Raw genomic sequence first — 22,303 nt, forward strand, 5'->3', positions numbered from 1 at the left:
GGAGCGAGCATGGGCGTTCCAGAAGGTTCTGGAATCGGCGGGCCCCGGAACCTGAGTGACTCATGCTTGGCGCGTCCTGCGCACGCGCAGAGCGCGCGGTACTCCCGCATCCCTTTTCCCTCCATTGGTGGGCCGGAGAGGCCATGCAGGTTCCGGGGCCCGGCCGCGCCGCTCCCCGCACGGGTGTCTGCCCGGCGGGGGGCGGGGCCGCATGAGTGAGTGAGTGCCGCGCGCTTCCCGCCCCTGCGTGCAGACTTGTGTGCCGCGCGCTCGGACCGGACCGAACGGCGGAGGCGCCTCCCGTAACCCCGCAGGTGAGCCGAGAGCGGCTCTCCGTTCTCACGGCGACCGTTATTCCGTTCTTGGCGGCGCCCAGGCACCGCCGTGCGCCGGTAGCGGGGAGGCCGGCCTCCGGCCTTACGACGAGTTGCGCGCGGGCTCGGGCTCCGCGTTCGGCGTGCGGCCCGGCGCGTGGGGCGAGCTCCGCCGCGGGCTCTCGCGGCCCCTCGCGGCTCCGGGGCGATGCCGGCACGGTGTGGGGCGGCTGCAGCGCGGCCGGTGGGCAGCAGGGGGCGAGCGGCTCTGACCTTGCGGCGCGTGTCCTGCCGGGAGCGGGCGTGCGGACATGTGGCCGCCGCGGGACCCTCCGCTCATTCTGGTCCATCGCAGCTCAACGCGGGGTTTTATTTTTCAGACATGCTCCGCTTGCCCGCAGTGCTCCGTCACGTCAGGCCGGTGTCCAGAGCGCTCGCCCCGCACCTGACGCGGGCGTATGCGAAGGATGTGAAGTTCGGTGCGGACGCCCGAGCCCTCATGCTGCAGGGAGTGGATCTGCTGGCGGATGCTGTCGCCGTCACCATGGGGCCGAAGGTAACGGCGGGGCGCGCCGGTTTCGTGTGCTTTGCTCTCTTTTAAAACGCCGTAGCGGATCACATTTGTCTGTGTAGCGTCCCGTTATTCGCACGTGTGTGTCTGTGATGGCCGCGGGGACCAGGGCGGGCTGCGGGCTGCCTGTGATCGTCTGTCGGCCTCCTGTGGGCAGAAGGAGACAGAGCTGTTCCCTGGGTGGGTTCCTTTAGGCAGCTGACAATAAATGAGGCCCAGGGAACGGCCGTGTTCTGAGCGTGAATGGCTCGAGTCGCGGTTCCTAACGGCGTGGTAGATGATTAACTCTCCTCACAAAAGGAATAGTTAAATTGGCACTTATTTATTTTAGGTAGAAATTACGGCTTTGTATGCCTTCATCTCCCAGCAGTAGCGAGGTGAAAGCTTTAAGGGCATAATGCTGAGCTTTCAGCCAGCTCCTAAAGGCCTTATGGGGAAATCCATGCCAGTGGCATCCTTTGTTTGTAGGGTGAAATACAGTGTGTGAACCTCTGCAAGGTTTAGGACTTTCAGAAAATTAGATTGTTGTATTCTGCACAGTCATACAACACAAAATGAGGTTCCTGCTTAAGGAAGAGGAGACTTTTTCTTTGTTATTCTTTGCGTACATAGAATAATATTCATAGCAATGCCTGTTCCAGATCAGCTATTCAGTTTCCCTGGGATTTCAGACGTAGTTGTTGCTTACTGCTATCTGCCATTGGTGGAATGGTGGGTGAGCTGGCTGCAGTTGTGCAGCTCCTCATGCTGAGCAGTTAGATGGAATCACTTCGGTTTTTCTGTCGGAATGGTGTAGTCACAATTGTGTCCTATCTCCCTGCTGAGCTCCTTACATCTCAGAAGACAGGTGGAGCTTTCAATAAATTCACTGTTTGGAATTTTGAAAGATTTAATACACCAGCTCCAAGTATAACCTTGAAGTAGGGAGGATATTGTAACTAATGTGGACTAAAGTAAACATAGGAGGTTCAAAATGTGCAGTAACATTGTATGCATGGTTGATCTTTTCAAGGCTGCTTGGCCTCTATGAAACTATTTATCTTTTTTACATTTTTGGAGCTTCGCTTATTCAAGGTGCTATTAACTGAGCATGGTTAAGGTTGAGCAGCAGTGATGTCAGCAATCTCTGGCTGCTTTCCATAAGGACAGTTCTCCAAAAGAATGAGGCTGCAGTGTGATCAGCTGATTTAATGCTTGGTTTGGGCTTAGGCTACACTGTGACTGTCTGAGCATGGTTTAAATGTGCTGGTTAAAGGGCAGATCCTGATGCAACTTACTGCAACCTCATGGAATCCTTGTTCATTTGCAGTCGGTGCATCGGCTGTTCTCCAGGTGTTTTGTAGAGATTGCTCTTTTTACCTGATTCAGCCTCTAGCAATTTTAAGAAATACCATACTCTGAGGGAACTTCCCTTCTGCACTCTTCCTTATTTAAAGAAGCACAATTTCCAGTTTTGCACAATCTTCTGATGTTGCTGCCAGCAGGCCCATTGCTTTGTCTCTGTAGTTCTTGATATGCAGGACCACTCAAAGTGCAGGTGTATTTCTTTTATTCACAGTCATAGCATCCTTATGTTGAGTGTAAGCTGTTTAACGTGATGGGGGTGTAAGTAGGTCTTACTTTCTTATTGTCTCCCTAACTACCAAACTTGTTTGTAATAAGGTCAGGTGAAAACAATGAAACGGAGCAAACCAAGGAGGGGATTGTGTGAAGAAGAACTTATCAGTATGCTAACAGACAGAGTTGTGTTTTTTTCTTGAGGCTCTTTGGGTTTAATAACAGCACAGGTTGAATGAAGTAGCGGTAAGAAGTTGTGTTAAATATTAACTTGATGTAACTGTTCTGCAGCACAGAATGAGCAATGTGCAGGTTCTCTCACATGTTCAGCTGGTAACTGCAGCTTTACATTTCTTTTCTGCAGTGTCTAGGGTTAGTTGTACTTCAGGAACCACGTGGCCTCTTGCGCGGCAGCAATGCATGGCCTGAATCATTGAGGCAGACGTGAGTGGGCACTGCACAGGCAGGGAACGCAGTGCACCGCAGTGGCAGCACGCTGTGTCAGAGACCTTGGATGGCTGGGCTTGCAAGCCAGGCTCTGCTCGGAGCTGAAGCCATGCTGGCACGCAGTCAGCTACAGCAGTGTGAGCAGGAGCAGTGTGCTCAGCACTCACCTGGGCCTCATGGGCCAGCTGAGGGGGCTTGTGCAGGACTGGCTGGCAGTCACAGCAGTGAGGTGGATGTTCGGTCTTCCTTCCCCACCTCCAACTGCTGCAGCCTTCACCACAGCTGAAGAGATTCAGGGCAGCGGTGCTAGAGAGGCAGTTGCATTTCTGCTGTCTCCAGCTGAAGGTCTGGAGCATGATTGATTGGGGCAGCTATTCAAGCTGGAGCTCTGTGAGAGGCATCTGCCCTATGTTCCCTGTATGGTCCATAATTTTCCATATCAACTTTGTATTTTAATTAGGATAGTCCAGCTTTCTAGTTAAAGCAAGTGCCAACGGTTTGTGAGAAATTAGTGCAGCACATGGACACAATTACAGTGAGTGCTTTCTGTTCCACATACTCATCATCAATGAGATTTATAACTTTTATCTTTTCAAAATGTGCAAAGAATCAAGTTTCCTATTACTGTTTTTTGGCCACATGCTTTTATTGTGATTTGAAGGGAATTTTACCACGTTTTAACGTGGAAGGTGACACTTCACAGAGGATTTTCATTGCAGTGATGTGCTGTGGGTTGCCTGGCTTTTACTTAATATTTATTATTTGTAATCCTAGGGAAGAACAGTTATTATTGAACAAAGCTGGGGGAGCCCCAAAGTGACAAAAGATGGTGTGACAGTGGCAAAGGCAATCGACTTAAAAGACAAATACAAAAACATTGGAGCCAAGTTGGTTCAAGACGTTGCCAACAATACAAATGAAGAGGCAGGAGATGGTACTACTACTGCAACGGTACTTGCACGTGCTATTGCCAAAGAAGGCTTTGAGAAGATCAGCAAAGGAGCTAATCCAGTGGAAATCAGAAGGGGTAATTTTTTTTTTTGTTCAGTGTCTTTAATTGCTGGCTTTTTGCTTTTCATATGCTAAATTTGGCTGGCTTCCTCAATAAATTGCCTTTTGCTAAAGAACCAGGTAAAACTTAACTTGAGCAGTGATGCATTCAGAATCTACTTGCTACTGCTGTGATATATGGAGTGAATCTGTCTTTTCTCTGAACACGTTATTGCCTGCAAAACAGAAAAATGGTTAATTTGATATAGGCACACTTCTAAAATCCATTTTAATTCATATCTGGTTGGCATATAAATTTGCTGGTTTCACATGAATTACTTTTGATTGTGACTGAATGTATGTCATGCCAACTCAAAAGTCGAGATTACGAGGTATGAAGATGACAGTGCAGAGCTAGAACAGCTTGTTTCTGAACCTGCAAATTTGATGCATTTTTGTAACGTGGGCTTCTTGGGTTTGAAACTGTTGTTTTTGTGGTTTTTTTTTTTCCTGTACTGTATAATTCGTTCTGTTCCCTCACAAGTGTCCCATTCATCTTTAGGGGTGATGCTTGCAGTTGATGCTGTTATAGCTGAACTGAAGAAGCTGTCTAAACCAGTTACAACTCCAGAAGAAATTGCACAGGTAAAAACAAAACAAAAAAAAAAAAACCACCACATAATGTTATTTCAGAAAGATTAGTGAAGTCAGGTTTGATGGTGGTAGACTGTGGATACAGAAGAACTGAGTATTTATTTGTACGTGTAAAGGTTTGGAATACATCTCATTGAATGATCTCCCTGGTAACACATTCATGAGTTGTTTGAAATGCCCAGTATTCTATCTTCACTTAGATGTTGGTTCAGAAGTAGGCAGTATTTTCCATCAGGATTGTTTTCAAAAAGTGGTCATAAAACCTAAGTGTGATTATTTGGGAAGAACTGAAGAAAGCAAAAATGTATTGGTGAGTTTGGTGATGGCTGACTTGCAGGAGTTTTGTTACAGATGAGCTGTGGGAGGTTTAGGTTGAGGCAGATGCCTTGCTGGGTGCACTTTGCAGGCGTGTTGGGCTTTGTGGCTCGTTTCCTCTTGCGGCTGCAGATTCAGATGTGTGTGCTGCATGAACCCGGCGTGTGGGATCTTGCCCACTGCTTGAGCTGCCCTGAAGCCACTAGCCACTGTATTGTAGTTGTGGTGTGGATGTGCTACTGTCACTTGTTCTGTGTGTATTAGAATTGAAAATGATCATTTTGTTTATAGTAAGGAAACAAATTATGTGGTCTGTGAAATGAATTTAAGCATTTTGCTTTTTCAGGTTGCCACAATATCAGCGAATGGAGATCAGGAAATAGGCAATATAATTTCTGATGCCATGAAAAAGGTCGGCCGGAAAGGTGTAATCACTGTCAAGGTGAGAGCTGTCAGCATATGGACCAAGAGCAAAATGTCTGCCTTTCCAAGTGAGGGCTGGCTTTTGTGGCATGTGATGTGGAGGGCACTGGATGTCAGCACCTACAACTCCTCCATTCCCATCCCTTTTAGATCAGGCTTGTACTGCTCATACTATTATTTTCCTTTGAGAGAAAGCATGTGAAGCAGATGTGATGTAGAGTTTTTTGTTACGTGTGGTATTCTTATAAACAGATGTCTAATAAGACTTCCTTGCATCTAAACAGGATGGAAAAACTCTAAATGATGAATTAGAAATCATTGAAGGTATGAAGTTTGACCGAGGCTACATCTCTCCATATTTCATTAATACAGCCAAAGGTGAGTTAATAAAATTGTGTACCAGCTACCTTAATGGCTCAGCTAATTTTAAAATAATGGTGTCTTACAAAGGCTGTTATGCTACATATTATGGCAGTAGGATGCTGGGGTCCTTCCCCTATCAGAAACATGGCAAAAGCTTGATAGTTTTTTTCCTTGTTACACTTTCATGCTCAGTGTGAACAATTTTCTGTGCTACCATTAAGCTGGCCCTGCGGCACTCCAGATAACAGAACTGAATGTCTTAGAAGACAGCACTGGGGTTTTTATGGAGTTTATGTTTGTCATTAGTTGTTAGGGGCTTTTGGTTTATCTTAAAGTTGAAGTTGAAAGATAAAATAGTAGCTCTGAAGCTGCACAGTAAGTTTCAGAGAAGGCTCAATCTGCTTTCATGATGAGATTGCTCAGACAGTGCATATTGTTTCTGCAGGGCAGAAATGTGAATTCCAGGATGCTTACGTTTTAATCAGTGAAAAGAAGATTTCCAGTGTACAGTCCATAGTTCCAGCTCTTGAAATTGCCAATAGTCACCGCAAACCTTTGGTCATTATTGCTGAAGATGTTGATGGAGAAGCCCTCAGCACTCTAGTCTTGAACAGGTAAGGTTTGAAATTCATACTTTCAGGGCTTTGGAACAATAAAATTTTTTTTATTCCCTGCATTTTCAGCCTTTTAGAGGAATACATTGGAAAGCATGTATTTGAATTTTCCCAGAACTAGGAAATGACAACTCTCACACATAGCCATAATTGATATTGCTTAGGTTGAATTGGTTTCCTAGCTACTTGTTTGAGCAACAGTAGCTCAGTTCATGAAGGTCCCTGTTTGCTTAACTGTTTGATTGGTACTGAAATATCAATTTATAGCAATTAGATTTGTTTTGTGAACACATTTGAAGTATTGTCCTCTCAATTATGTTCTTCAGGCTCAAGGTTGGTCTTCAGGTTGTTGCTGTAAAAGCACCAGGTTTTGGTGACAACAGGAAAAACCAGCTTAAGGATATGGCAATTGCTACAGGTGGTGCTGTAAGTAACGATATTTTACTTGACTTTTTCCTCTAAGAAACACAAATGCTATTTAGGGAGGTGAATAATTTAGTTTTAAGTCCATGACTTCTGTTTGCTGTGTTGCAAGCTGTTTCTTATTCTTTCAAAAGGGCAGTGGTAGCTAATGCTTGAACAAGTACAAGAGCAAGTATGGTGACACTTGCTGTGTCACACAGCTCTGACCAGCTTTGAGTAATAGGTTGCTATAAGTGGCTGAAGTTACACACAGGGTCTCCTTGCAGGATTTAGTTTCTTAGAGGAGAAATGTCCAAAACACTTCTTGAGAAAAACAGCAAAGCATAGTTCCCTTCTTACGACTTGAATTAGGATGAATGTGATTGTTCTGAAGATTAAGAATAAGCTGGAGAACGCAGTTACTTGTATTTTACACAAATGTTTAATTGTACTATCTCTGTTTCAGAATAGTTGATGTTACTGACTGTTACTGTCGTTTTTTAAATGCTTTTTAATACATGCTTCAGAATCCTAACATGATGTTGAGATCCAAAGCTGGTTATTGAAATAGATGTTTAAGCCAAATGAAACGTGAAGTAACAAAACCAACAAACTCTTCTACAGTTAGTTTATTGCCACTATTCATAACTTCTGGAAGCACATGGGTGAACCTGTACACAATCTCCAGCCACATTAAATTAATGTGTTAAATCAGTTGTGAACTAAAATCCTGTAGTTCTGTAGTTCCTTGTTCAGCGAGATTATGCGATGCCTGCATGCCTCGCCTGTAAGAAGGGAGGAACTTCTTTGCACTTAGCTGCTATAGTATGGTGGTTGTGTGCTGTTAGGCTTCTGTACGTGTGTTCATCCACAGAAATAATAATTTCATACATGGAAAAGGTGTAAATTCCAACTATACTTTTTATGTGTTCAGGTGTTTGGAGAGGAGGGCTTGAGCCTAAATGTAGAAGATATTCAGCCTCATGATTTTGGAAAAGTTGGAGAGGTGATTGTGACCAAAGATGACACCATGCTTCTAAAGGGGAAGGGTGAGAAGGCTCAAATTGAAAAACGCATTCAAGAAATTATTGAACAGCTAGAAGTCACCACAAGTGAATATGAAAAAGAGAAACTGAATGAACGATTGGCCAAACTATCTGATGGGGTAGCAGTATTGAAGGTGAGATATGAAATTTCTTAGGACTACAACTTAAAATAAACAAAATTTTTCAGATCCATCTTTCACTAATATCTTCAGTCACTTTCAAAGACAGAGAATGGCACATAGATGATAATGGAGTTACTTCCAGAACCAGCAGCAAATGCTGCAGCTGCACCGTAACTTGTGAGCCATGGGTTTTTCCTTTGGATCTGGCGGGAGGTGTGCAGGGGCATGGAGTCAGCTCCGTAGTATTCTTAGCAGCAGAAATGGAGCCAGTACTCAAGAAGGCAGCTTGTACTTGGACTGCTGTCAGAGTAACTCAGGACAAGTGGTGGCACCAGCCATTTATTGCTGATGTGATTTACTGTTTGCTTGTCTCATAACCAGCTGATTCAGATAAGGAGTTTGGGTTAATGCAGTGCTAAACCGTGGCATTAGGAGCTGTTCAATTTTGTGGCAGCAGAGTCCATGGCAGGCTTACCTACATGGGCTTCTCATTACAGACCTTGACATATGGCTTGCTTGTAGGTTGGCGGCACAAGTGATGTTGAAGTAAATGAGAAGAAGGACAGAGTTACTGATGCCCTGAACGCGACCCGTGCTGCTGTAGAGGAAGGCATTGTTCCAGGCGGTGGATGTGCATTGCTTCGCTGCATTCCAGCATTAGATGCCTTAAAACCAGCCAACGAGGATCAGAAAATTGGTAAGTACATTACTCAGATGCTTGTGTGGGAGTGCTGAGAATAGACTTTTTTTTTTTTTGTCCTGAGGCTTCACTGGATTAAATAGATTGATTTCAGTGAGTATTTAGTTACTTCAGCATCTTATCTCCTTGGTATGGCAATGCCCTTTGGTTTGACATTTCTCCTTTACAGCGGGGAAGAGCTTTTGTTGCTTCCCTAGCTCGGGTGTGAAAAACAATAAAGCAGCAGCATCCTCTGAAAGCTGAAAAGCCTCTAAGGAAATAATTGAATTACTTAACCTGTTGCAAACATGCATGAATTCCAACAATGCTTAAGACACTTCAGCACATCAAATGGAAGATGGCTTTGTAAGGTGTTCCATGAACACCTGCTATGACAACAATATTCTTTAGTAGTTCTTGGGCAGGTAAAACTAAAATGAGCTGATTTCTTGCAGTGATTTAATTTGTTCGCAAATTTCAAGAAGTTCCCCTCACACACCCACTGAACTGAGAAAAATATGTTAACTTCTTGCTCTGCTAGCTTTTTCTTCTTGTATTAATCCCCAGCAGTTAAATGTATGTCTTGGTAATAGGAGTGTAAGTAGTAACTAACTCCTAAAGATCCTTTTTCTTTCAGGCATTGAAATAATTAAGAGAACACTGAAAATTCCAGCAATGACTATTGCAAAGAATGCAGGTGTTGAAGGATCATTAATAGTTGAAAAAATACTGCAGAGTCCATCAGAAGTTGGCTATGATGCAATGCTTGGGGACTTTGTAAATATGGTAGAAAAAGGAATCATAGACCCAACGAAGGTAACCAAAACCAGCCTTAACTTCTCTTCCTCCCTCTGCAAGGGATGCTAAATGGGTACTAAGTTCTTTCTTTCCTGTCTTCAGGTTGTGAGAACGGCTCTGATGGACGCTGCAGGTGTTGCTTCTCTCTTATCAACGGCAGAAGCAGTAGTGACTGAAGTTCCTAAAGAGGAAAAAGAGCCAGCAATGGGAGGAATGGGTGGGATGGGTGGAGGAATGGGAGGTGGCATGTTCTAATTCCTGGGGTACTGATGCATCATGAACTGTGCTGTTTAAGACTGACAGTTCTGACTTAAAAACTTCAGATGTCAGTGTGAGAGGATGGATATTGACTGAAGTGAGGCTGGTGTTTAAAAGAATCACTGTAACCATCAGTTACTGGATTTCATTTAACACACGTGTAATTGTTTACAGTCATTGTCCATGCCTACAGATAATTTATTTTGTATTTTTTGAATAAAGACATTTGTACATTCCTGATAACTGAGTGCAAGATCCATCTACCAAGGTTCTGATTTAAACTTAATTAAGGCACTTGGTATTCTGTTTCAGAATTTATTGGTGCTTGCCAGAACTAGGAAGAACTTGGAAGCCACTGTGCATAAGACTAGACAACTGTGTACAAAGTAGAGAAATACACTCTTATGTGACCTTCATGTAATAAAACAAACTGCGCAAGAGTATTGATATGTATCACCTTATTCCTCTGTACACAAAGCCATAGTTCTGGGATAAACTTGATAGCCCACTTGTAAGATTTACTAGAAATCTGACACTTAAGCCTAGAGGGCATTTCTCTGCAGGAGCATCCGCCTGTCTAGAATGTTTCTCTGAAATAGAAGTTACGTTAACTCTGGTAAGAAATACCTGAGCTGAACTGACAGACAGTTCTTCTGAAATATTAAACAATGATATGAAAATAAGGCACGTGCATTGACTTTATTTTGCCTTTTCCATACTGCTTGTTTTACATGCTGGAACAATTTCTCACAGTGCTGTGGGAGGAGGGAGAATGCCCTGAGGGTATGAAACAGGTAAGTTTTCTTTGCTAAGAGTTGAGTAAGTTAGTACTGCTGCTTAAGCATAGTACCTAGTTGCCTTCTTGGCTTGAGAGTTGTGGTCTTCAGCTCTTTGGATATTACATTGTCTGCACTAGGTGAAGTTTGCCCTTAAAGCCAGCCTTGTATGCCACCTACTCCTTTTTTCTTTAACCCAGCACAGCTAGTAAGACTGCTCTGTACCATCTTTCCTTTCTGCTTTCCACCTCCTGTGGTGCTCACAAACCCTTCATTTTTTTCTTGCACAGTTTCAAAACAAAAAATCCTTTACAGCTCCCCAGGTGCTTTAAAACTGACCTCTTCATCCAGCTGTCACTTTCCCCAGCTGCCTACCACTGCTAAGAACTGTCTATGTAAGTCTGTACTAAGAACTGAGGTGAGAAATCTTAGTCTTTTTGGTGAAGTGTTAGGAGATGCCCAAGACTGCTCCAGGGCCATCCTTTGTCCTGAAATTTATGTCTCTACATTACATGATATCTTGCCACCTATCCTGTAGTACTCAAATGGATTGCAGAGGCTGTGTTGACTGGCCTCAGCTGGGATACGTGCTTGATCTGAAACTACAGAATTTCATGACTGAAACTAGATGAAATTTGAGAAAGCGCATAGACAGGATCTGAAATTGTTCTAACCTATACACCTGTTTCTTTAGAGACTGGAAAGAGTACTGATGTAATGAAGATAATTTAGTGAGAATGAGTTTAATCAAGACAGCTGGTACCACTTACTGCACTGATAAGTGAAAGGCACAACAGTACTGAGATAAGTAAAATTTTGGTCTATGTTGTGTGTCACTACATGACAGTTGACTTTGGGTGTCTTCACACTATTAAGGGGAGCATTCCCTCTTTTTAAAGAGCAGTAGTGCAGCACAGAAGGGAGTGTATCCATGCCCTGGCTCTCACTGAGTTAACATTTACTCTTTAGAGAACTAAGAACTCTGCGTTAGACCTGGCACATGTAGTGTAACCTAATTGCAACACCTAACGATGAAACTGTGGCAAGTAGGTAAGTTCAGATTATCAAACACAATTGTGCCTGAAGCCCAGTGAGCAAAGATAGTGGATATAGCTGAAACTGCTGTGCTTTGTGTTAGGTGTGCCTCTTGGAAAACTCAGGGGTAAGGCTGCTTTCTGTTTTTTTTTTCTGTAGCAGTTTCTGGTCAGAATTGAACAGCAGCCAGAGGCACCTGACCACCCCTGTCAGCCACTGGGATCAAAAGCACCAAGTCACTGATGCTGGGACAAGCATTCCGTATGCCCTAAAGCTAAAATGTCAGGATTTCCCTTTAACTCAACCAGAGTTGAGTGAGTTGATGCTGGTAAGTAACATTCACACTGCTAACAGCTAAAACTTGAGTTAATATATTACAATGTTGAAAAGACGTAAGCTTAGATAAGGCAGAAAAACTGATTACAGAAATGGTTCGACAGATTAATAATGGTAGCCTAAATTACCTTGCATTACATACATGGCAGTTGCCTGTTACCAATAACACTCTGAACTGCACTTGATAGCAGCTTGAATAGAATACATACATTCAGCTGAACATGTGCGTGTTTTGTACAGTAGAAAATTACACACAAAGCTCAGGTATGAAATGAAATAGGTGCCCCAAAAGGAGCGTAATACCACTTCTACAAATGGTGTACAAAAAATGTTTATGGTGGAGGGTGCTGAAGTTTTCCCCATTATGTTTGATGAACTTCGTGAAACATGAGTTCCCGAGGTATGCTTGTTTCAGGGCCGTGGAGCTTGGATGCTCTTCTTTCAAAGGCAGCAACCATCTGCTTTACCACTTCATCAAAGAACAGTGTAGCAAGTTGCGAGTGTAGAAGTGAACGAAATTCAAAAGAGATCTGTCAAAATAAAGGAGATGGTTTTTGTCCCGTTGTGGTAAAATGTCATTAGAACTAACTTGAAAATCTTCAATTAATGCTATAAGTAAGCTGGAGAAGAAAGAACAGTTAAAACTGAACGATGAGTGTGAAATTGAAGAAAAGCCTAATTCTTGGGTCAGAGGAATGCTTCCCTAGGTTTTCCAATTAGCATTTTGTTGGTTCTCTTATGCATTACTTCCATTTTTCTAAGTTAGCTGTATCTTAACAAAAGATCACAAAACATACATGGATTTGGGATAATGGAAGAACTTCCAACCAGTAGTAACAACTTCATTACTTTGCACACAGAATTTGAGTGACAGAAGTTTGAAGAAAATCCCACGAGGCAAGACAGCAGATGTACAGGTAAGCTGAAGCAAACTCAAAGAGGGGTTAAAAGGCACTTTGAAGTAGTTACCTATTAGGTACCAAACACTGTTTATCCACCTGTGTAGATGTCGTTAACCATATGTTCAAACAAGGCTTCTGTACTGACTAAAGCTACAAATTTGCTTTTATCTGTTCTGTCTCCTTCCTGGACACCTAACTCTGTACCTTTGCTGTCCTGACACAGGCAGTCAGTTTTGGAGCACAGAGGTACTGGCTGAGTCCTTCGTACCAAATCCTTGTGCCTTATAGTCCCTTTTAGCTACTGAATCTCTCATTATGCTGAAGCTACTGTAGTAGTTAGCACTTAACGCAGGAGCAAGTGAGTTTGCTTTCTGTCTCCTCCCCCAAAAGAAAACATGATGACAACAGCAAGGTCACTTTTATGTCAGCCAGCCTTCAAGCTTTGTTTTGTTGCTTTTTTTTTTTTTTTGCTGTGCTGGCCCTCGGTCCAGTTAAGAACGTTCCCCTTCAGGCTACGCTATTGGGTTTAGTTCTACAGCTTCCAGAAATTACTACTTAATCATCAGGAAAAGAAATAGATTGCTCTCTTGCACTTTAAAAAAAAAAGTCCTGAATGTTTTCTGGACTGTGATTTAAGTACTTTTGTCCTACCTGAGAAATTAGCAAATAAAATCTTAAGTGAGGCAAATATGTATTCTCTTAAATTGCTTATGAGTAATGCATATGAGCTGCAGGAATAGTAATACAGAAGTAATTTAACTATGGGGACTGTAAGCCAGGTGTAGCTTCATTTGCATTTGTTTGATCTCAAGCATCAGTAAAATTAATGTGCCTTCTGAAAGTCTGAGAGGCCTCACAGCGTGTAGAGTTCTGCAAAGCAGGGATTGTGAGCGTTACAGCATGCTCAGGAACCATGTAAGAACTTTGAGGCACGGCATACATTCATGAAGCTTGCAGATGGCAACCCACTGTGCTTAAATCCAGATACCAAATCAGTGAAGAGCTGAAACATCTCAAAACAACGCCTCGTTACAGTTCAGCAGACTGGCAGAACAATGCCATAGGCCAGGGGAGCCAGCATAAGCAAAACTCAAACCTTTCTAAAGCCAACCAGCACTCCTGAGATCAGTGTTCTCTCTCACTCAGTTACGCAGTATGTTTTGAGAAGTTTGTTCTGAAGTGTTTATCAATGCAGTCAGGTTAGGCCTGAGGCACAGCATGTTGGAACTGGGCAAGGGTTACAATCCTGAAGTACTTGCTGTTGTAAGACAACCTCCTGCTCACCTGGCTGTATTTGTTTCTGTTACCTCAAATGATGTAAGCAACGTAAGGTATTAATGGTGTTTCTTCGAGAAGAAAATGCCCATTTTAAGTGCAGATTTGAGCCTAACTGAAATTCTCAACCTGAAGTGTCAAAACTTGGCTTCAATGGGGAAAAAACTTTCTGCACAAACCCAGTACTTAAAGAGCAGGGTTTATATAAATGCTTAATTGAAGTTTTCTCAAGTTAATTACTAGTCAGTAGCAGGAACTGGCACTTACTAGCCTGGAGAAATTTAAATACCATGAGCAACTAACATGCAAACATAGTTATTAAATGCCATGAGAAATAAATTTTCAAGTGCCTATAGGTTAATTTTTGGACTGTTGAAGCTCAGTATAGCAATAAGGTGAAAGTTACTAAGCCAGTGAGGTTATGTGGTGCTTTACAAATACTCTAAATCTTTTTCCTATTTGCAGAAGAGATTTTTCAAAGCAGAGTGTCCCAGTATAGGCCAGCAGCATCAGGCCATTCCTGTGATATCCTAAAATAGAAGGGCAGCATTTCTCTAAAGAATTATGCAGCAGTGTTTTAGGTGGAGTAGGAGTTAAAATACATGAAACAGTAAAACTAAAAGTTGGGAAATCAAGCTGGCAAAACTTGTAGGCCAAACAGGATAGATGGGAGAATATCTACTTTCTGATAACAAGAGTACTTTGGTTGTAAACTAATGAAAGGAAACAGCAAAGTCCATGAATATGTTTATGATTTCTCCCCCTGTATTTGCTTACCTAAAACTGTAACACATAGAGAATGTTAAGGTGAGAGATACCAGTCCCTAGTGGCTGTGTGTGGACATCTCACAGACAGCTGCTGTCTCTAAAGAACCGTGTAGCAGTTTCCACATGGTAACGTTCACAACCATTAACTCAGTTTCAGTGTGAGTGGGTGGGAGGGCAGAGGGAAAACGGTACCACGTACTCTTTTTTCTTAAATGCAACCAAAGAATATTTTTATGCTCCGTTTCTAGCACATCCAAGTTTTAATTACAGTACTTACTGCAAAATCCAATGTACATGTCCTTGGATAGGCAGGGATACCTGGGCTGAAGCGCCAGACTGTTTCCAAGTGATTAAATAGCTTTCCATCAGTGCAGGATGCCTAAAAGAAAGTTTGAAAAGCCAAGCTGCAGTTAAGCTCCTACACAAGTGACAAATCAGGATTACTGAACGTGCACTCGCATTCTGCTAGACTGTGAGGGTCACAGCATAGTTAAAAATTGTTCTCAATAGTGCAGCCAGCGACAGATCTCATTTGCACAGCGTCACGTAGAGTAAAATAACTGAAAACCTTGTATGGTAGGGGAAGGATTTTTGTCTTGAGTCGTAAAACAGATCTCTCGCCTAAGGCATCCCACACCATGGTAATGTTAGTGCTCTATTACCAAAATATTGGTATAACACTGTTTTCAGCAAAGGATGTCGATATTTACTGGCTTTGTATATGTATTTATTTTAATACATGTATAGAATGCTTTATATATTAATGTGTAGACCAGTAATCTTGTGCTATAGGAATGTTTGACTTCAATCGGGTTTATTTTGATGCTGAACTCAAAAAGTCCTTTGTCATAAGGCATCATCAAGAACTACCCCAAAGTCAGTGAAACCATATACACTCAAGTTCATAATTGCCTTATATCTTGGCTTTGTTTCCAGCAAGACACATTTAATCAGTGATCTGAGAGCCCTTCTATACAGTCCTACTTTAAAACCAGAAACCAAGCCACCTCAAAGACTGATCAAATGCAGAAAAGTACCTCATATTTTTCTGCCCAGTATAACAATACAGTGCCTCACTGCTTCTGCAACAGAAGGGGAAGGAATAGAGAGAAGAGCAGACAGGGAGGGAGCTGAGTCCTTCAGGCCTGTTGCTGACAAAAGGACAGGAAGCATGGGGAAAGTGCCAGCATGTGCCCCTTGCCCCCAACCTGACAAGCAGTAAAACTCAGCCAGCTCTTCCCTCAGCAGCGAGAGCTGCTGCTACCAGCTTGATTTTCTAGGGCTTAAGCACTGCTGCTGGAAGCAAGAAATCCATGTTCATTTTGTCATCAACAATAGGCTGCTATACAGAAGCACCATGCAAGCTGCCTTTGCCCAGAGTTATTTCTGAAGACAGTGTAGTAGTCCAAACACACAGTCACTTCATGGTAATGTTTCTACAGTTATATGAGCATAATGTAAACTTGTAGGAAAAATCATCCCAGCAGAGATAACACTAACATTACGTGGTCTTTTCTGAGATGGGAACTTTTCTTTTGACAGAATAAAAGTGAAAAAGGCTTTGTAAGGCAACCTGATATCTATCTGTGAAAGAAGAAAAAGAAAAAGGCACTCTTGTCAGGGAAGAGCAGAAAGGGAAAGCATGTAAAACGCAGATTTTTCTATTGCAATTGTTCAACTTCATTAGAAACGCAAGGAAGTTTGTTTTTTCTTTCCAAAATTAGTAAGTACCTTGATTAAAAGTACTTTGCATGTTCTCTTTCCAATTCATGTCCCCCCTGCACTTAAGAAACCCATTTCTGTTTTGAGCAGTGTCCCATAAGAGGAAGCCTAGAAAAGAACAGTAAAATAAGATGTCCAAATATGTATCTTGAATAGTAACCAACTGTCATTTCATTAATTGCTCCAAAAGGTGATCAAAATTGCCACATAAAGGGAGAGGCAGTTGGTACGGATCTGGTTGGGGCTGTTCCTAACAGAGTGAACCTGTGAGATAGACAAGCAGTTGGAAGATCCTGGCCTCATTTAAATTTCTCCTGTAATTATTGCCCTTGAAAAGCTGAAAGGAGAAAACACACAATTGCTAAACAAATAAGTTCTAAGAAATGGACTTTAAAACAACCGATGTTCTCATAATATATTGAATAACAAGCTCTTCAGCAGATCTTCATCCTCAAGTTAACGCTTCTTACATAATTAAAACTGTCAGAAGAAAAAGAATGATAGATTTTGCTCAGATACCAGAAGCGACAGTTGTCCGATAACTTTGAAGCCATTGATTTTGCATTTAGATAGGCTTGATACATAACAAAAATAAACACGAATTGGCTGTCTTGAATGGCTGCCTCTTTCTCCAGCAAAAACAAGCTTAAAAAACAATTTTTCCCCTATTTGGCAGCTGATGTTTTAAAAGCAGATTCAAATTATCCCTGAGTAACCTGAAGTTTTTAAGGAAAAGCACCACTTTTGTACCACGGGAAACAATATTGGAATGTCTAACACATGAGTTAGGGAAAGCAATAGGTAAGAAAAAGTTACCTTCACTAAGTGTGGTCTCACCAGGGTAACAACCGATGTGTACCGTTCTACTACAGGAGGGAAGCCTATTTCTAGCTGTGCTTTGCAGTACCCAGAGCGCTTCGATAACACGTCTGACTTTTTACACCAAGGCACAAATAGCTTGTAGTTCTCCACAACAGCAACAACTTCGTACATTTCCTGCATAGAATAGCTGGAATAAAAAGGTGAGAGTTACAGTTACGTGGTGTTTTTACTATGAATTCAGTATTAAAAGGTTCAAAGATACCATTTATGGCACAGGCAGTTCTGAAGGTGAACATGCAGATACCAGAAAACCCTACTGTTACTTCTGAAAATTAAACATGCAGCAAGAGAAAAAAAAAAGCTGTAAATTGGTGAAAGCCTTTGCAGAAAGAAGCAAAACAGCACACAACATCCAGCTGTGAGGATAGTGACCGCTGGGCCTGTTGCCTGCTGCTTTCTGCAGTACTGGGGAAGCATGCTTAGATTTCAAATAGAAAAAAGAGTTTTTTCCAGCATGGTGTGTTGTCATTGGGGTGGATGTGACGTTTCACACTGAAAGAATGTGCTCTTCACATCCTCCAAAAAAGGGATGGCAAAACTAAGGGCCTGTGTTTTAGAAGGTTTAAATAGAGCAACGCTGTGTTCCTTACTTAGCTCCTAAAACAAGCTGATTAAAAAATACACTCGCTGGAAAAACAGTATTATTGGACAAAGGTTCCTTTTAAACAACTACCCACAATTTATTGCAGCTCAAGAATTACTATATAAATGAATGTTAAGTATCATCAAAAATAGGAAACGTAATGAATGAATTATACTACTGCAGACTGGAGCCTGGGAACAGATCCCAATCTCATTATGTTGATGAGAAATTTCCCACAAAGTCTTTTTTCTGTGTGCCTGTGTTTCTTAATCCCACAATTAGTTATTTTCTTTCTTTTGAAAAGAGAACAAAATCTCAAGTGAGAAGTACCACAAAATCTCAGTGTAACATTGCACGTATTTGCAAGAAGAGGGGAAAAAAAAATATTCAGTTCTCCCATCCTTTTGTATACCCCCATTTCACCAGATTAGTGATGCATGCTTCCCTGTTGGGACTGTTTTTGTTCTGTTGCAGAATAAAAAGGTTATTTCTGCTTTTTCTTTCAAAGGAGAGACGGTATTTTAGGTTCCTCAGTTTTTGGTATTGAATATTTCAGACATGAACAGCCTGACATCTACAAGTTCTGGATGTCAGAACTTACTGCTGGTCTCCAGCTGGGCACAGTCTCAGGGCCGTGTATCTTCAGGGATGGTCAGCCTTTGGATTTCCAGTGTTTCTGATTAATCACAGCAAACACAAATTTTCAAATTTCCATACATACCCTATAATTCTCCTTTCAGAGTATTCTTTTCTTTTATTTACTAGTGGTGCAGCAATGTTGAAGAAACTTCTTGAAAAGGTATGGCTCAGCACAGGCACTTGCAGAGGAGAAATTCTGGTCATCAGAATACCACAAGAAGCCAAGTGCCTGCAACAGTGAGAATGCTTTTAGATGTTTGTCTTTTCAGCAACGCAGATCACAGCAGGTGAGATGGCACAGTCTGCTCAGTAGTGTTCCAGAAAATGCCCAACTTACATGGAAAAACAAAAGCTGGTAGCAGTTTGCAGTCTATTCAAAACATGAGGTGGTTTTTTTTCCCCCTTTAGTAGAAACTAAAAATAGCTCCCAGTCACGAGACAAGAAGCTGGCAGAGTAAAGTAACAAAGGCCCCCATTAAACACCGGCTTCATGGCAGCCTGAGTTCTTGTACAAGACTTGTGCACTTGCATTTGCAGAATATAACTTCTTAACAGCAAAATCAAGGCATACCTCGCATTATTTTGGATCATGCAGTGCTTGTGTTTGCAGTTAACAGCAGTAATCCCTCTGCTGCCTTCTTTCTCTTAAAAGGAAGATTTTATTTTGGAAGTGCTTTCAGAAACTGCACTGCATCCCCAGCACTGAACATTTTCTTGTCTTGAAAATAGCACACAAAACCATGAATGCGTTGTTTTCAGAAATTACACCGAACAAATTAAGAACTGCTATCAGTTCAGATCCCATCTCAGCTTTTTCTCTGTGAACAACTGCACTACAGCCTAGCAAATACTCACTGTGGTTAATAGGTCTCATGCTAAATTACCACTTTTGCCTAGATTGAGCCAGTTCAGATGTAAAATGTTAACTCAGCTACGGGTTTTGGCACCAGGGAGTTCAAAATGTCACTGTTTGCTGTCAGCAGTTCTATGTACGTAAGCTGGAGCACAACCAAGGTCTTTTTCTGTTTCATTAAACAATCAGGACTGTACCTCCAGATTCACAAAGTCAAAAATTGAACCAACCTTCCATGCCTAGTAGAAGACTTGTTTGTTGTTTCTTTAACACACTGAGCAGTGATGGATGCCATTTTTTCCCACCCACCAAAGTAGTTTAGCAAATTACAGTTACCGATTTTAAGCAGTTGAAATTATTATTAACATGCTCTTTAAAAATCAACATAACATTCAATTTAAAAGAAATGCAGTAATAGCCCTAGACTGACCATGTTAGTCTGTGTGGTCACTGTACTTGAAGGAATGAAAAGAACAAACTGGTTTTGGGTTTAGAGGGAAATAAATATCCCCATCGGCTCATTAGCAATTATCTGCACAGACTTCTTTAAAGAATAAATGAGCAACTGTGAGATGAAGCAGGGTGATTGACACCACAGCCTGTAATCACCACAGCTGAAAAGAGAGGACGTAAGGTCCTACATCAGCACAGTGGTGAAATGAAGACAACAAGCCTACTTAAAAAGTCTTCCAACAGCAAGCTCTGCATACATTTGGAATTGTATCTCAAGGGATGGACACAGCCTGTTTTTTTCCCCACTTCAGACCAGACAGGACCATTAAGGATAATTGATAATTGTGGCTTTGACAGAAATAGTGGATAGGTGCCAGTAATCCTGCAGCCTCAACCAGACTCACTGAAAGAGCTCACAGCTTTGGACCAGAGCTCATTCTGGAGCACTCATTTAAGTTAGTTTCTTTGTCTGGAGCTGCCTACAGCACGCAGTCCCAATCTGCTGGCAGGTGTCTTCAAGTAGTTGTTTTTTTTACTGTCGAGCTATGCCAGTGCACTGTCTCATACAATTTTATCTGCATGCATTTCAGCACAAGGCTGAAAAACAGTCTCTGCAAATGCTTTTGTAGCTACTGTAAGATAACATCCTTTAGCTACACTGCCTTTCAAGGAAGGAGGGGTTACGAGAGGTTATAATGTTAACTAAACTGGTGTGGCTACATGTTTCTCTAGATTATCTGTGAAGAATGGATGCTACCAGAACTTGCTGGGCTTGGCCCCGGTCCGGAGCAGCTCGCTTCTTCAGGAGACCACACAAGTGCGAGCCGCAATGGGCAGTCGTGTGTTCCTGTGAGCCCGGCAGAGGCCCCCGAAGCAAAGCCAAGTCCCTCCCAGGATGCAGGCACCGCTCCTACTGCCGCGCTGCCCTGACAGCCCCTCAGCGCTTCCCCAGCAGCAGCACGTATTCGGGGGTTGTCTTTAATTGCCACTAAGCTTTGCGCTGAATGCCCCTCTCGGTAATTGCTCCCGCTCTCCATTCAGAACTGCGTCGTTTCTAAAAAGTTCATTGAAAATGGCTGGTTTACTTTGCAGGACCCAACTATTTTAACGGCGAGGATGTAAAGTGATGTAAAGTGTATCCTGTGTCTGCTGCGCGGTGCAGAATGCGGTCACAGGAAGCCGACAGGCCGTTCCGTAGACGCGGGCAGCATGAGAGCCGGCTGTGTTTGTGCACACTGTCCGTGCAGGAGGAGGACGGCCCTGCGGCTTCGCGTTTAACGCAGGAGCGCACAGCCGCGCCTTCCACCGCTCCTGACGGCTTCCCCGCGGCTCTCTCCGCCGCAGCGCCCGGCTCCTTCCCCCCTCGGCACGCAGCCCCGCGAGCCGCACGCCGCCCGGCCGTCGCAGCCGCCCCGCGCTAAGGAGACGGGAAGCGCGCAGCGGCACGGCTCTCCTGGTGGCTCGGCCCGGGCATCGGCACCGCCTCAAGCACTCAACTCGCGGTGCTCCGCTCCGCTCCGCTCCCCCGGCGGCGTCAGAAGTGCCGGCGGCCGAGATCGCCGACCTCGCGCGCCTGCCGCTCCCCGGGGCCTACCTGACAGCAGCCGCTCGGGGCGGCGGCGCGGCGGCGAGCCTCCCCGTCAGCGCCCTGCCGAGCGCCCGCCCGCTGCGCGCCATCCCGGATCCCGCTCCTCGCCGGCTGCCGCCCGCCCGGCGTTGCCCGACTGTCGCGGCGGCCCGGCCCCGCCCGGCCGCCTATCGGAGCGCGGGGGACGGCGGCGCGGTCACGGGACGGCGGCGGAGCCGGAGGCGGGGCGGGTGGAGCGGCGCCTGCCCCGGATTGGCCCGGCGGCGAGAGCGGCTATACTTGGGCTGCGCGCCGGGAGCCCCGCGGTGTTCGCGGCCGCGTGACGGGCGGGGCGGGCGGTGCCTCTCAGCGCCCCTCAGCTGCCCCGGCCGGCGCTCCTCGTGAGGCGCGGGTTTGACGCAGCGTCATCGAAACCTGCGTGTCCTCGCTTGGTCCTGGTTGTAATCCCACAGCGTTGCTTTGCTAGGCGTCTACTCAAAGAAAAAGCGATGTTATTTATGTCTTCTGACAGGTCACCTTTTAAATAGCTCCCTTCAACAAAGCTGCTTTATAACCACCTCACAAGTGAAGTTGTGGCCGGGCTCCTGTGCTCTGCAGTGTCACGATGTCCGTACTTCCATGCTGTCTGACAGCCCACGAGTGGTGTTAGCAGTGTCTCTTCGCTCTGTGGTGATGTCTGTCTGTCTGTCTGGCGAATACCCACTCAAAATCAGCACAACGATAACTTCAATAGAAGTTTAAAAGCTATTTTAGTTGAAGTACTTGAATACGTGGAAATGAGAAGCAGCTGTGGGCAATGTATGACTCCACATGCATGCCTTCTTCAGAAGAGTCTTCTCTGTCGTTTCATCATCTGTCACTGGCTAAAACATCCATTACTCAACAAGAACTATGCCAGTTAAATAACTGGATCTAACTGGAGTGCCTCTCAATCCCAT

General features: G+C 43.7%; 2 protein-coding genes across 2 annotated transcripts; one reads left to right on the forward strand and one right to left on the reverse strand.

The window, feature by feature from the left end:
• The first annotated feature begins 179 nt into the window (after nt 1–179).
• On the forward strand, nt 180–9,996 carry HSPD1 (heat shock protein family D (Hsp60) member 1). The gene is made up of 12 exons (XM_048952374.1): nt 180–314; nt 695–870; nt 3,664–3,916; nt 4,442–4,524; nt 5,195–5,290; nt 5,556–5,649; nt 6,080–6,248; nt 6,575–6,674; nt 7,585–7,830; nt 8,341–8,515; nt 9,135–9,313; nt 9,398–9,996. Exons 2-12 carry the CDS (start codon nt 697–699, stop codon nt 9,548–9,550), a joined length of 1,722 nt encoding a protein of 573 aa, XP_048808331.1. The 5' UTR covers nt 180–314; nt 695–696; the 3' UTR covers nt 9,551–9,996.
• Nucleotides 9,997–11,887: 1,891 nt separating this feature from the next.
• Nucleotides 11,888–21,511, reverse strand: COQ10B (coenzyme Q10B). The gene is made up of 5 exons (XM_048952381.1): nt 21,372–21,511; nt 18,554–18,700; nt 17,184–17,376; nt 14,923–15,024; nt 11,888–12,230 (listed from the first exon to the last, which is right to left on the reverse strand). Exons 1-5 carry the CDS (start codon nt 21,452–21,454, stop codon nt 12,063–12,065), a joined length of 693 nt encoding a protein of 230 aa, XP_048808338.1. The 5' UTR covers nt 21,455–21,511; the 3' UTR covers nt 11,888–12,062.
• Between the last annotated feature and the right edge of the window lie 792 nt (nt 21,512–22,303).

This window comes from Lagopus muta, chromosome 8 (assembly GCF_023343835.1).
Source record: "Lagopus muta isolate bLagMut1 chromosome 8, bLagMut1 primary, whole genome shotgun sequence".
Taxonomy (NCBI): Eukaryota; Metazoa; Chordata; class Aves; order Galliformes; family Phasianidae; genus Lagopus; species Lagopus muta.